The 15,170-nt window shown below is 45.2% G+C and overlaps 1 protein-coding gene across 1 annotated transcript; it reads left to right on the top strand.

Moving 5' to 3' along the window:
* The first annotated feature begins 5,460 nt into the window (after positions 1 to 5,460).
* On the top strand, positions 5,461 to 6,942 carry LOC127345910 (protein STAY-GREEN LIKE, chloroplastic). The gene is made up of 3 exons (XM_051372431.2): positions 5,461 to 5,830; positions 5,922 to 6,416; positions 6,554 to 6,942. The coding sequence occupies exons 1-3, from the start codon at positions 5,684 to 5,686 to the stop codon at positions 6,653 to 6,655; spliced, it is 744 nt and encodes a 247-aa protein (XP_051228391.1). The 5' UTR covers positions 5,461 to 5,683; the 3' UTR covers positions 6,656 to 6,942.
* Positions 6,943 to 15,170: the final 8,228 nt, after the last annotated feature.

Below are 15,170 nucleotides of genomic sequence, written 5' to 3'. Positions count from 1 at the left end.
CCCCTTCTTCATCGACAACATTATCAGGTTCCTCCCCTGAAACTATATTTTTATTCCATCACATCTTATGTGTTTCACTTGGAGCGTCTGTATGTTTTATTTTTGTTTTGTTTGAATAAGATCGGATCCTAGCAATCCTTGTTTGGGAGAGAGACACGCTCCGCTTTTTCATATGAACACACGTGTTCTTCGTTTTACTTTTAATGTTCAATGATAAAAGTTGGAAGCTACAATACTTATCTTTATTTGGTTGGAAGCAGAAAATGCCTCATATGTCTTGGATAATTTGATACTTGGCAATTGTTTTGAGCTCTCAAGTAGATCATAAGTTTTTGCATGTAGTTTAAACCTATTAGTGGAGAACTACCGTAAAGCTTGTTAAAATTGGTTTGCATAATTGATCTCTCTTAAGGTCAAGATATTTTCTGGTAAAAGTGTTTGAGCAACAAGGAAGACAGTGCAGAGTATTATAATGCTTGCGATATGTTCTTATGTAAGTTTTGCTGTACCGGTTCATACTTGTGTTTGCTTCAAACAACCTTGCTAGCCTAAACCTTGTATTGAGAGGGAATACTTCTCATGCATCCAAAATACTTGAGCCAACCACTATGCCATTTGTGTCCACCATACCTACCTACTATGTGGTATTTCCTGCCATTCCAAAGTAAATTGCTTGAGTGCTACCTTTAAACAATTCAAAATTTATTACCTCTGATTTGTGTTAATGTTTTATAGCTCATGAGGAAGTATGTGGTGTTTAGCTTTCAACCTTGTCATTTACTTTTGACGGACTCTCATATGGACTAGTGGCACATCCGCTTATCCAATAATTTTGCAAAAAGAGCTGGCAATGGGATTCCCAGTCCCAAATTAATCAAACTAAATAGACACTCCTCCATGGTATGTGATTGTTGGACGGCACCCGAAGGATTCGGTTAGCCATGGCTTGTGTAAGCAAAGGTTGGGAGGAGTGTCATCATAATAAAACTAAAATAAAAAGGCACTCCTTCATGGTATGAGATTGTTGGCAGGCACCCGAGGATTCGGTTAGCCATGGTTTGTGAAAGAAAGGTTGGAAGGAGTGCCACCCAAAAATAAATATGCAATAATTCATGGGAGCCGCTCTTGAAAGTCCGGTTGGCGAGGTAGTTAGTGTACCCATTACCATTCGTTGACAACAACAAACACCTCTCAAAATTTTACTTTTATGCTCTCTATATGTTTTCAAAACCAAAGCTCTAGCACAAATATAGCAATCGATGCTTTCCTCTTTGAAGGACCATTCTTTTACTTTTATGTTGAGTCAGTTACCTACTTCCTCCCACCTTAGAAGCAAACACTTGTGTTAACTGTGCATTGATTCTTACATACTTGCATATTTCCAGATAGCTAGCATGGATTCCCAGATAGCTAGCGCGCACATATGGCATGTGATATGTGGTGCGAAGGCGGTGTCCTAGCACTACGTAATAATAAATGCGCCCCATGTAGCTGGTTCACAAAAAAACCCGTTTTGGCACCCCGAAAATGAAAAAATCATCGCCCATGGGTCGGATTGGAAATCCGCTCCCGGGTCCTTGGTTCCCATCCTAGGTACCACACACGTGCCAAATATGGCCTCGTTCCAACAAACTATGCGGTGTTGATACGTCCCCGACGTATCCATAATTTCTGATGTTCCATGCTTGTTTTATGACAATACTTACATGTTTTGCTTGCACTTTATGATGATTTCATGCGTTTTCCGGAACTAACCTATTAACAAGATGCCACAGTGCCGGTTCTGTTTTCTGTTTTTGGTTCCAGAAAGGCTGTTCGGGCAATATTCTCGGAATTGGACGAAATCAACGCCAAACCTCCTATTTTTCCCGGAAGGCTCCAGAACACCGAAGAAGAGTCGGAGAGGGGCCAGAGGGCCACCAGACCATAGGGCGGCGCGGCCTGGCCTGGGCCCGCGCCACCCTATGGTGTGGCGCCCCCAGGTGCCCCCCTGCGCCGCCTCTTCGCCTATAAAATCCCTTTCGACCTAAAAACACCGTACCAATTGACGAAACTCCAGAAAGACTCCAGGGGCGCCGCCGCCATCGCGAAACTCCAATTCGGGGGACAGAACTGCGTTCCGCACCCTGCCGGAACGGGGAAGTGCCCCCGGAAGCCATCTCCATCAACGCCACCGCCTCCGCCATGCTCCGTGAGTAGTTCCCCCATGGACTACGGGTTCTAGCAGTAGCTATGTCGGTATACTCTCCCCCATGTACTTCAATACAATGGTCTCATGAGCTGCCTTACATGATTGAGATTCATCTGATGTAATCGGTGTTGTGTTTGTTGGGATCCGATGGATGATACATTATGATTAGTCTATCTATAAAGTTTGTAAAGTTATTGTTGCTGCAATCTTGTTATGCTTAATGCTTGTCACTAGGGCACGAGTGCCATGATCTTAGATTTAAGCTCTATATTGTTGCTTAGATTGTATCTACAAGTTGTATGCACATGTCACTGTCCGGAACCAATGGCCCCGAAGTGACAGAAATCGGGACAACCGGAGGGGATGGTAGTGATGTGAGGATCACATGTTTTCACGGTGTGTTAATGCTTTGCTCCGGTACTCTATTAAAAGGAGTACCTTAATATCCAGTAGTTTCCCTTGAGGCCCGGCTGCCACCGGCTGGTAGGACAAAAGATGTTGTGCAAGTTTCTCATTGCGAGCACGTACGACTATATACGGAAAACATGCCTACATAATTAATAAGCCTGATGTTCTTTCTTAATGCCTTTGATTCCTATCAATTGCCCAACTGTAATTTGTTTACCCAACACTTGTCACTTATTGGAGAGTTACCACTAGTGTAGATCGCTGGGAACCCCGGTCCATATTTCATCATCAAATACTTGTTCTACATGTCATCATATTACCTCTGTGTTACTATTACTGCTGCTGTGTTACTATTACTACTGCTCTCATATTACTGCTACTTTCACATCACCCCTGTTACTAGTGCTTTTCCAGGTGCAGCTGAATTGACAACTCAGTTGTTAAGGCTTATAAGTATTCTTTACCTCCCCTTGTGTCGAATCAATAAATTGGGTTATACTACCCTCGAAGACTATCGCGATCCCCTATACTTGTGGGTCATCAGGTGTCACGGGTCGTTTCCTACTCATTTCTCCTAAAAGCCATAGAACTCCGGACTTGATAGCCCTGTTCGTAAAGGGTTTTCTAAAATAATTTCCGTATCCCAATTCCGTCTTTTGAAGTGGTTACTATAACACATAAAATGACGTCATGCGGCTCCGCGGGATTTTCTGACTTCGTTTAAATTGCCATCTGGCCAAAACAGGAATCCGAGGACATATAAGAATGTGTTTGAATTGTTACTATGTTAACATGGTACTGTACATGATTCAAATATGCATGATTTTGACATAAACGGATAGAGGATGTTTTTTTGAACATTTTGATACCTTATACGCATTTTTCTGACATCATATGAATTAGTTATGATTTTTACAAAATTAGACAAATTAGAAAAATGGCCTACGCCGAGGGTGGCCGTCGGCGTAGCCCTGTCTACGCCTAGGGCCAAAGATATGCCGAGGGCTTCCCTCGGCGTAGACCTCGCTACGCCGACGGCAACGCTACGCCGAGGGTCGGACGGGCAGGCTGGCCTGGCTGGGCCATACGCCGATGGCCCCGACTTCTGACCGTCGGCGTATAAAAGGCCCTCGGCGTATCGCGCCATTCCTGTAGTGAATGTTACGGCTGCGTCAACCTAGTGGCCGCGTGGCTCGCCGGTGAAGCACGAAGGGGCCGAACTGGTGGCGGCTGATCTCGCACTCGACGCATGATGGGGCCGACCTGATGGCGGCGGCACTCATTGGAGATGCAGGGCCGGGCCGATCTGGTGGTGGCAGGGATCGCACGAGGTGCATGACGTGGTGTCGTGGAGGCGGCGATTTTGGCTGCTCGACGTCGCGTGCTCGGGGATGAAGGAGGGGGTGTATGCTCGATGTTGGCCCGGGTTTCATTCTGCTACTGTACTTCCTTTTCTATTATCTATGTTTTAAGTCGTTTAATCCTAACCATTGTCTCAAATCATACCGACCAAACCTATACACCAACTTACGGGTGGGTGTGAATGAGATATTTTCAATTGTATATGGGTTGTATCTGAGAAAAAACTATGTAAACCTAAATTTGCTCTGTGATTCGTGTTACATCGAGATTTGCAGATGAGAGCGACAATCGAGATGCAGACTTACGGGGGACATCATAACTAAATTTCAGTCGAGTGAGCTCTAGGCATGCCCAATAACATGGGAAAAACAATAGTTTTTTTAGAGAAACAATAAGGATTGTTGGTTTGGAAATAAACGCTTTCCAGTCTAGCTAAAATACACATAGATAAACCTTTAAATAAAGTTATATATTTACGAACAAACTTACTTTGAAGTTCTAGCTAGATGTAGCTGGGTTTTTTTAAACGAAAACGATATTTAGAAGTTTCAAAAAAAATGAAAAAAAATCTAGATGTACATAAGGCTGAATAATACAAATTCTAAAAAAAATCAATGCTAAATACCATATACTTTCAGTTACGCAAAAATGAGAAATTATGATAAACTTTGATAGTTTGAAATGTGTAGTGTTCACTCTACTAAGATCCACTTTTTGTGTAGGCCAATGTATAAGGTGTTTCTTATTGAGGCTTTACACACGTGTAGGGTACGTGTTTAGCGACATTTATTGTTTTCAGATTTTTTCAAAAACATCTAAAACGAGGTTTTTGATTTTTTCAAAGAAAAGAGCTAATTTTTCAGATAACATGCCAATGGTCCGACGTCAAATTAATAACGCCTCCAACAATGACAAGATACATGGTGTTGAACCTAACTTATAAGATCAAAAAACACATCCACAGAAACCACCGAAGAAGCTACAATAGAAAACGCGAACAACGGGCACAACTATTACAAAGAATACGCAGGATTAGGGCAGAAACTAAACAACAACATTGCTAGGCTGAAACTCACCCAAAAATCGAACCAACGAACACACACGCCATCAACAGACCTGCCTATCGCAGGCAAAGCCGCCAGAGGCCGACCATCACGAGGAGCGGGCCAAAGCTGCCCATAAACCATCCCTTTATGAAGCATATTAATTAAACTTCTAGCTCTACAAGTGTTCGTGTGAGAGTGTGAACGGTGGGAGTAGAAACATGTGGTCATCAGCTGAGTGCACATTTTCAGTGTATATGAAGATCATTTTATTGATAACTTTTATTAAGATCTCTAACTCAATTTCATGTCCATTTTCTTCTTATTACTATAAATATTTTTCCTACTATCTATAAATGCAAAAAAAAACCTTCTAGTATCATTTTTAATTAATATGTACCACATATTTAGAAAATGGGTTCGTTCTTCTGCAGTGCTCGTGTCACGGTGTCAGTCCATGAGTTTGGACGTGACCTGGAGACTTAGCTTGTGGCCTCCATGAGCTCTATCCACCTCTCTCTCACAGCCAGGTACATCCCTTTCTTCCTTTCTCTAATTTCTGGCCACTAGCCACCGGAGTCGGATCTTGAATCGGTCGGGCGGCTGGCCGGAGCAGCAGGAGGAGACGCCTGCAGGATGCCACGGCGAGCAGCAGCCTGCTGTTGATGCGAGATTCCCGATGGCGTCGCGCAGCGCCGCGCTCTGCTTCTCCGCCGCCGCAGTCGCCACCACCACGTCCACCGGCGGCAGGAGCAGCAGCCGGAATCGTCTTTGGGTCGTCTGCTGCGAGAGCAGCAGGAAGTCCGACCTGCTCTCTTCCTCCCTGGTAAGTAGTTCGGTTTTGTATGTTCTTACCTTCTTGTCTGCTGAACTCATCTGATAACAGAGCAGTGGTCTGCATGGTTGACGGCGTGCAGGCAGCCAAGGTGCTGGGCGCCCCGACGACCTTCGACGCGGAGAAGCTGACGGTGCAGTTCGCCAGGCAGGACCACCACCTCCGGCCGGCGTTCCCCAGAGCCTACACCCTCAGCCACTGCGACTTCACGGCCAACCTCACGCTGGCGGTGTCGGAGATCATCACCATCGACCAGCTCCGGCGGTGGCGGCCCGACGACGTCTTCGCCGAGTGGAAGCAGATGACCAGCTGCTCCGGTGGCGTCGGGGAGATGACTCTACACCTGCACTGCCTCGTGAGCGGGCGCAACCCGCTGCAGGGGCTGGCGGCAGGGTTCAGGTACTACGTCTTCTCCAAGGAGCTGCCGCTGGTGCTCAAAGCGGTGGTGCACGGCGACGGCGCGCTCTTCGCCGACCGCCCGGAGCTCATGGAGGCCCAGGTGTGGGTCAACTTCCACTCCGCCTCCACCAAGTACAACCGGATCGAGTGCTGGGGGCCCCTCAGAGAAGCTGCTGAGGTATAAATTCTTCTTCTTCCTTCTTGTGCATAATTGATGATGATCTGAACAATGCAATGCTTCGTACATGGATTATGCATCGATCATATATACATACACGGCGAATTCTCATCTGATTGTGGACGAATGAACTGCAGAGGAATCTGCTGGATGGGCGGCTCGACGAGCTGCAGAGCGAGATCAGCAAGAGACGAAGGAAATGGAACATATTCAACGCCCTCGTCTCGCTTTTCCTATGATCGAATCCATCCAATCCCATCCGATCCGATCCGGGTATATATGTACATTGAGTCATTGAGATTTAAGAGATAGGATAAACGAGCATTGCATTGTAAGTAAGAAGGAAAGAGGGTCCCAACAATCTTTCATTCTTTGCTGCGCGCGTCTGTCTGGTCCTTCCTTGACAAGCGATAACTCTAGACGACCTTGCTCTTCAGATGTAGCAGTCGAGTCGCCTTCTTGTTAAGCAAGCATTTGATCGATTCCTTTGACTGTTGAAATGAATCAAGCTGACATTTTCATGTTTCTTTGGATAGTTGCAATGCCATCATACTGATCCGCCTTGTTTCAGCTGTGAACCTCTTATATATTATAATCAGCACTAATATTCTTTAAACTAGACCATGATAGCAGTAATGTTTAAGAAAAAAATACACAATACATATACTTTGATAAATTTCGAACTGAATTGAATTTAATTATTTACATTGTGGGATCTACATTTATTTCAACCTAGAACTAATACGATTTATATAGTGGGACAGAATCCATATCCACACTCGATTTTGTTTTCAATGGTATAATTTTACTGATCAAATTGATGATCAAAATGAAATCATGTTAAACGAGAGATAAAAGTAAGAAGAAAGTGAGCTCACTACTGTCCAAAGCTAGGAGTGTTGAGTTCATGCTTATCTCGCACTCTCCTCCAATAAAAATAGGTTGCTCCCAGACTGATCTTCTTGGTAGCCACCGATTCAGAATCAGTTTCAAATTGTTATAAAAGCGACAAGCAAATAGCGAAGAACGATAAAGATAAACGCAGCGGAGACACAAGATTAACGTGGAAAACCCCTTCTAACACAGAAGGAAAAAAAACCACAGACGCCAGTCAATAAAACTTCACTATATCAGGGAGTGTTTTACAAACGCCGTGGGTTATCTTATATTCTGATAAACCCTAGCCGGCGGCTTACAAGATGTATATATAGGCGGTGCCAACGATCTGTACCCGGCGACGGGCCTCGCTCTGCTCGTCAGAAGTTAGCCTCCCTTTAGTATATGAATTTGGATCACAATATAACAAACTCCACCTTGAGACAAATTTCATCTTGTAGCATGAACTTCAACAATCTCCTGAACAACAAAGAAAAACACTTGCTGGCGCCAACAACCACTTGGGCTAAATAGTTATACCAACCAAGCTCGAGCAAAGCTCAAACTTGGAAACGGGAACTGGCTTTGTCATCATATCAGCAGGATTATCATGAGTACTTATCTTGCATACCTTCAGTTTACCTTGAGCAATAATGTCGTGCACATAATGGTACTTCATATCAATGTGTTTTGTCCTCTCATGGAATATTTGGTCTTTAGTAAGGTATATTGCACTTTGACTATCAGAAAACAAGTTAATGCAAGAATCATCTCCACAAAGCTCAGCATACAAACCTTTCAACCAAACAGACTCTTTGCAAGCTTCATTAATTGCTATATATTCTGCTTCGGTCGTAGATTGGCAACAACAGGTTGTAATGTTGCCTTCCAACTCACAGCACATCCACCAACAATGAACACATAACCTGTGAGGGATCTTCTCTTATCCAAATCGGCAGCAAAATCTGAATCCACATAGCATAGGAGTCCCTCACCGGTCTTTCCAAACTTCAAGCAAACTTTGGATGTGCCACGAAGGTACCTGAAAATCCACTGAACAGCTTTCCAAATGTTCTTTACCAGGATCAGCCATGTATCGACTGACCAAACTCATAGCATATGATAAATCAGGGCGAGAACAAACCATGACATACATTAAGGAACCAACAGCACTAGAATATGGAACTCGTGACATGTACTCAATATCTTCATCAGTACTAAGACATTGCAACGCTGACAATTTGAAGTGAGAAGCAATAGATGTACTAACAGACTTTGCATCATGCATATTGAAATGATGAAGAACTTTCTGAATATAATTTTGCTGACTAAGAAACAACACACTAGATTTTCTGTCTCTTGTAATTTCCATACCTAGAATTTTCTTAGCAGCACCAAGATCCTTGATCTCAAACTCACTACTTAATTATGCTTTCAAAGTAGTGATCTTTTTCTTGCTCTTGGCAGCAATCAACACATCATCAACATATAATAGGAAGTATATATGTGATACATTAACAAACTTGATATAAACACAACTATCATACTGAGATCTCTTAAACTTATGTGCAATCATAAACGAATCAAACCTTTTATACCACTGTTTGGAGACTGTTTCAAACCATAAAGGGACCTCTTTAGCTTGCAAACAAGATCCTCCTTACCAGGCACAACAAAACCTTCAGGTTGGTCCATGTATATCTCCTCCTCGGGCTCACCATGTAGAAATGCAGTCTTTACATCTAGCTGCTCAGGCTCGAGATCATGCATAGCCACAATACCAAAGAATGCACGAATGAAACTATGCTTCACAACTGGAGAGAATACATCATTATAATCAAGGGATTTCTATTTTCGTGCCCTCCGTTCCTTAGTTGTGCTCAGTTTTCCCCAGCTCCTTAGTTTTTCCTCAGTTTTCCCCAAGTGCTTGTTTGAAACCCGCAGAAGGCAGCTCAGACGACAGGATTCCCGTTAAGTTGACCGCTCCGTGCTGACGTGTGGGGCCGCGTCGTGTGGGCCCGCGTCGCGTGGGGCTGGTAGAAAGGGACCGCGTGGGACAGGACGAGATAGCGTTTGGTTGCACGTGAGTAGGAGCTGGGTTTTGTCTCTCTCGGCCATTGGCATTTTCCTTTTAAGAGTACCTTTTCTGCCTCCTTCTCTCTGCCTTTTTTCACCTAATTAGTATCAAATCTAGAGAAGTTTGCATTTCTGTCTTTCTTCAATTATTATTTGTGCCTTTTGGCCCTCGTTGTTTGCCCAATATGGCAGCAAATCTAGTAGGGAGCCCAATCTAGTACTCCATCTGGTCCATATGTATGTAGTTAAATCTAGAAGCAAATCTACAGGGAATGTACGATAAATTCACAAGGTCATATAGTAGAATAGGGATAGATAATATAGATAATAAGCTGCATTCGACGACCAAACATAGTAGGGTTCGAGGTTCTTCACAGCGATCTGACACCATCATACTAACAACATAACAACGAGGGATCCCTAGCTAACAACAAAGGGATCCCAACAACAAAATGGAGGAGGCATCAGCAGCACACGTCCAGGACTCCGCCTACCCCATCTGCCTCTGCCTCCACTTGTTGCTCCCCTTGGGAGCCTTGGGCTTGAGCGGAGGCATGCGCCTGCCGGAGATCTCCACCCGCTGGATGCTGCGGAGGTGCATGCCGAGCGCCAAGTGCTTGGCGCGGAAGGAGTTGGGGTTCACCGACGCGCCTACCTTGGGGTTGGTGTGGCCGATGTTCTCGGCATACGTGAGGACGCAGTTGAAGTCAGTGCCGCCGAGCCTCCTAGTGCAGAAGGGGCACCTGTAGACACCCTTGGCGACATCGAGGTAGGAGACGTACTGGCCGACCTGCAGCCTCCGCAGCACCTGGCGAGTCTTGACGTCATGGTGCTCGTCGTCGCTGTCGACATCGCTGCCAGACAGCTGATCCATATCAAACGGGAATTTATTAGTGAATGAGTTGCAAACGTGCATGATAACAAAGTTAGGAAAAACAGAGGCAACCTCAGTTAGAGTGGACACGATTATATGTCTACAGGGACGGTGTAAGCGAACCAAAGCTCATGCACAACAGATTTGTACACAGAAATGGTTCGCTTAACCCTCCCTGTAAAAATCTGTGCCCACCGATTCATCATAGGCAAAGAAACAGATTCCAGATCTGAACTTGAACACATTCCAGATTATTTGCAAAATTAAACGGTTGATATCTTTTGATTCGTGCATAAAATAACTGATTGAAATCCTATGATTACTTGCATAAATTAACTGATTGAGATCCCATTATTACTTGCATAAATTAACCGAACGGCCGAACCCCAAATCTTAAACGAAATCAAGGAGGGATCAAAGCAAAATGGAATAAAATCGGCGCAAATATTAGCCCAATACTCATCCATCCACAGATCCATCTACACCAGCACAAATAGGGTTCAAAAAGGAATGGGGAACAAAAAAGGAAGCAAACCGTAGTTACCTCGTTCCATGGGTCCTCTATGGAGGTGTCGTAGCGGTTCGGGGGTGGGATGTACGGCACCGGCTCGTAGGGGTCCCATCTCGGCGGGATCTGACCGCGACCGGCGGCAGCAGCCTCCGATGCACCGGCGGAGGCGGCGGCGACGTCCGTTGAGGGGACGGCGGCGACGTCCGTTGAGGGGACGGCGTCGAAGAGGGAGGCGTCGCGCTTGGAGCCGACAGTGCCGTGGACGATGGGATTGGCATTCTCCTTGTCCATCTCGCCGGCAGAGGAGAGGGAGAGGGAGAGAGTTTTTTGCTTTGGAGAAGATGATGGGACGTGAGAGAGGCGGCGTTGCGTAGGCGAGTGAGAGTGACAGAGATAGTGGGAGGAGGCGTCTATAAAGGCAAGGGGTGGTTAATGCGACCCGCGTCCTACGCGTCCACCGCTGCACGTCTGCACGTCTTGGACTTCTGCAATGCGCCACGCGTCCATGATTGCACGTCTTCGACTTCTGCACCGCGATCGGCGTCTACGCGTCAACAATTGCACGTCTTTCATTTCTGCACCGCAACACGCGTCCTCGAGTCTAACCCTGGAAATTTAGATATACTCAGGTATAACCTCGAGCATTATACTAGCATTTTTTGTGTGCTCAGTTTTCCCCTTGAGTGCTAATACTGGCTAGTGCAATATGCTCAGTTTTACCCTCAAGTAGTTGGTCAACAGACAGTCAACAAATGGGATTAACTAGTTAAATGAGTCATTTAATGTGCAAAAAATTCTGAAAAATAGTGGCACATACCCATGGAGTCTTTACCACAAATTGCCAGTTCTCAAAACATAGATAAGTCATAGATAAATCAAGTTTTACCACAAATTGCCACTTCTCAAAGGCCGTCTCAAATCACCTAGTAGCTATGAAGGTGCATGGTTTTCCACAATAAGCCCTTCCCAAAACAGCTTTCCCCAAAACATACTTTGTCTAAATGAGGCCACAATTCTCACACTCATGTATATTTGTATTGCAAATAGTTTGAGATAGGCCAAGATGGGTTTTATTGTACAAAACACGCATTTTCCATTTTTTAAATCTCATATTTGAATCCCTTAGTCTGTTTATTACATATGTACCCTTGGTTTCTTGATACTACTCAGTTTTGCCCTCTCCCTCCATAAATTCTCTCACACGTGCAACATTGCCCTGATTGGTCTAGCCCATGTCACGCGGATCGTGCCCGCCGACCGTTGATCGTATGATCTAACGGGCAGGATAACCCCTCTCTCTCTCTGTCGGCGGTTACCTTCCACTCTCTAAGTATGCTAAAGGGCGGTTTTCTGTATTTATTTTCACGCGCTAAAAATTATAAACTCTTTTAGGCATTACTTTTCACGCAAAAAATTATAAACCATCACCGATTTGTTGTAGCCATAAATTTTCACGCAAAAAGTGATAAACCGTCACCGATTTGTTGTAGCCATTAATTTTCACGAAAATCCCAAATGATAAACCATCACCGATTTGTTGTAGTCATTAATTTTCACGCAAAAAATGATAAACCATCACCGATTTGTTGTATCCATTACTTTTCACGCAAAAAATGATAGACCATCACCGATTTGTTGTAGCCATTACTATTCACGGTAAAAATGATAAACGAACCAATCTATCTATCTCTGTATTTGAAGTTTGGAAGGGTTCACCATCTAGTTATGTTAACTTTTGAGGTTTTGACCTGAAAACAAATGGGTATTATAAAGGGAAATAAAAGTTCAAAAAAATGTAAAAATGAAACAATCTACCTATCTTTGTATAGAAGATCGTCTGTATGATTTTTGAGGTCATTTAGAGAAGGTAGAAAAAAATCCCTTTTGAGAAGGTCGAAAAAACCTAACTTGTTACAAAAGCTGGTTTCAGTGAGACCTAACCAAATTTGGCATACATTATGCCATATCTATAACAACAAGGAATATCTAAAAGGGAAAGTTTCACAAAATTTGAAATTTATGGCGAAAATGATGCCATACATGATGTTGTTTTTCGAGGTTTTGACCTGAAAATCAATTGGATATTATAAAGGGAAATAAAAGTTCGATGTTGTGGATATACTTCATAGGTATACTATCGACATGGTCCGATTCCGGCAAGCCTGGGTGGCCCACAGATGATGGCATATGGCCCACCGGGCGGCCTAGTTGTTGATTAAGATGGAATATGTCCAACCCAGGAACAAGGAGCCGGATCCGAACCGCACTACGAAGGTAGCCGGATCCGAACCGCACTACGAAGGTAGTCGGATCCGAACCGCCCTACGAAGGTAGCCGGATCCAAACCGCCCTACAGAGGTACCCGGATCCGAACCGCCCTACATAGGTACCCGGATCCGAACCGACATACAGAGGTACCCGGATCCGAACCGACCTACAGAGGTACCCGGATCCGAAGAGGTCTATGCCAGGAGTCAGATCCGTGAAGGCCCATGAAGGAAGCCGGATCCATGACGACAAGTTAGGAATAGGTGGATCCTTGACGTACACGGCAATGTAATATTCCGTAGTTAGGCAACTTGTATTCCCGGTAGGACTCTCCGTAGAAACCCTAGATCCGTGCGCCTATATAAGCCGGATCCTGGGAGCCCTGAGGGGAGATCTCGAGCTAGAAGCGAGACAACCACAACTCATTGTAACAACGCGAAAGCGCCCAGATAATACCAGACAAGCAGCAGTAGGCCCTGTCATCGTGCAGGTGTTCCGAAGCTTGGTAAATCGCGTACCACCGTCCCGTGTGCACTCCGCCCTATGGCCCCTACTTCTTCTTCCCCTCGTGAGGATCCCTCCTCCGAGGTATCGTCGATTAGGCAACGACAGTTGGCGCCCACCGTGGGGCCAGCGGCGTCTGGAGGCCGGAACCGGGAGGGTTCCACATCATCATCTGCGGAACCGTCGATTTCAACGGAAACACATTGGCAAGTTCCGCACGGACCGCCATCGAGCCGGAGATGTTCGCGGAGATCCGATCCGAGCAGGATCCGCCCATGGCTGGAACCGCTCTATATCAGGAATTTCCGATGCATGGACCGCTTGTGAGCAGGATACGTCCGCGAAAAAGAATTTGAGCCGGAACCTCTCAAGGATGGATCCGCCTTATAAGTTTTGAAAATCCGTCTTGCAAGCCCAGCGGCAGCGCAGATTCGAAGCTCTAAGTCTCCGTGTATCCACATGGGAGCTGACCCGTATGTCCAACTGAGAAACGATCAGCCTTGTGCGCGTGTACCAGGCTAAGCCGGATCCATCTGGCCTAATGCATGCTGCGTGTACGGAGTACCAGGCACCACATCGATGATCAATTTGGAGTCTCTAAAAGAAAAAGGGGAAATCATCTTTCGTACAACATCACGTGAAGATCCAGTCGGAAGAGTACACGTACATGCTCCTCAAAATCCATGTAAACACATGTGCTTCCGACATGCCTACTCCTCCACGTAAAGCAAAGGACAATTAAACTACTAGCTGTCGTGATTCCGCTATGGCTGGCTATGCCGCCGCGGTGTGTTTAGATTCCGCTATGGCATGATGTTGGTCTGTTTCCGACTCTATCGTAGCTGGCTTTGCCGCTGTGGATTGTTTCGATTCCGCTTGAGCTGGCTTTGCCGCCGCGTTTGTTCCGATCCCGTCTTAACCGACTCTGCCGCCGCGGCTCGTTTAGAATCAGTTGCATAACACACATGGACAGAGGCAGAACGCTTATCCACAGGAACAAAGGCGGAAACGAGCGGGCTTCGTCACCTTTTGCCGGAGTACACATCACATGAATGAAAAGACAACTACAACGATTCCGCCTAGCGAAGAAACTATGCATGTAATTTGCATCTTCACGTGCATTGATTGAATGGTGCTTATGCATGCAATCTGCACGCTGGCAAACAGATCACATTTGATCGATTCCGGCTCCTTGCTCCAACAACAGCCCACAATCGACCTGTACATGTTTTCCTGAGAAAAGAAAGGGATTGAAGCGGAAAAAATCGAAACTTCACGTATGGATCACTGCATGCATGAATTTCTCGGCCAGGATGCCATGTTTTCCGACCGATCGAAGATTCAACGTGTGAGGATTCTGCGTAAAGCAGCTCCGGATCAATACATCTATGCCGATTTTTCCGGTTTTACTTCGCGATGAGCTGTCACGGTCAGATTCCAGGACTATTATGTCCGCATATTTGCCGTGACCGGTTCCATTCCACCTTGGCTTCCGATGTCAGCTACATTTAAACAGCTAAGTTCCTATTTATATTTAATGTTTTAAAATTTTATGATCATAAGATTAAGACTGGTTCACTCATGTCCTGAGTCTTTTACCGCTTTCATCGATGATCATATCTTTTCCACGATTTGCCTCACGCTC

This window comes from Lolium perenne, chromosome 3 (assembly GCF_019359855.2).
Source record: "Lolium perenne isolate Kyuss_39 chromosome 3, Kyuss_2.0, whole genome shotgun sequence".
Taxonomy (NCBI): domain Eukaryota; kingdom Viridiplantae; phylum Streptophyta; class Magnoliopsida; order Poales; family Poaceae; genus Lolium; species Lolium perenne.
The sequence above is the reverse complement of the archived record's forward strand: the minus strand, read 5'-3'. Positions and strand labels throughout refer to the sequence as shown.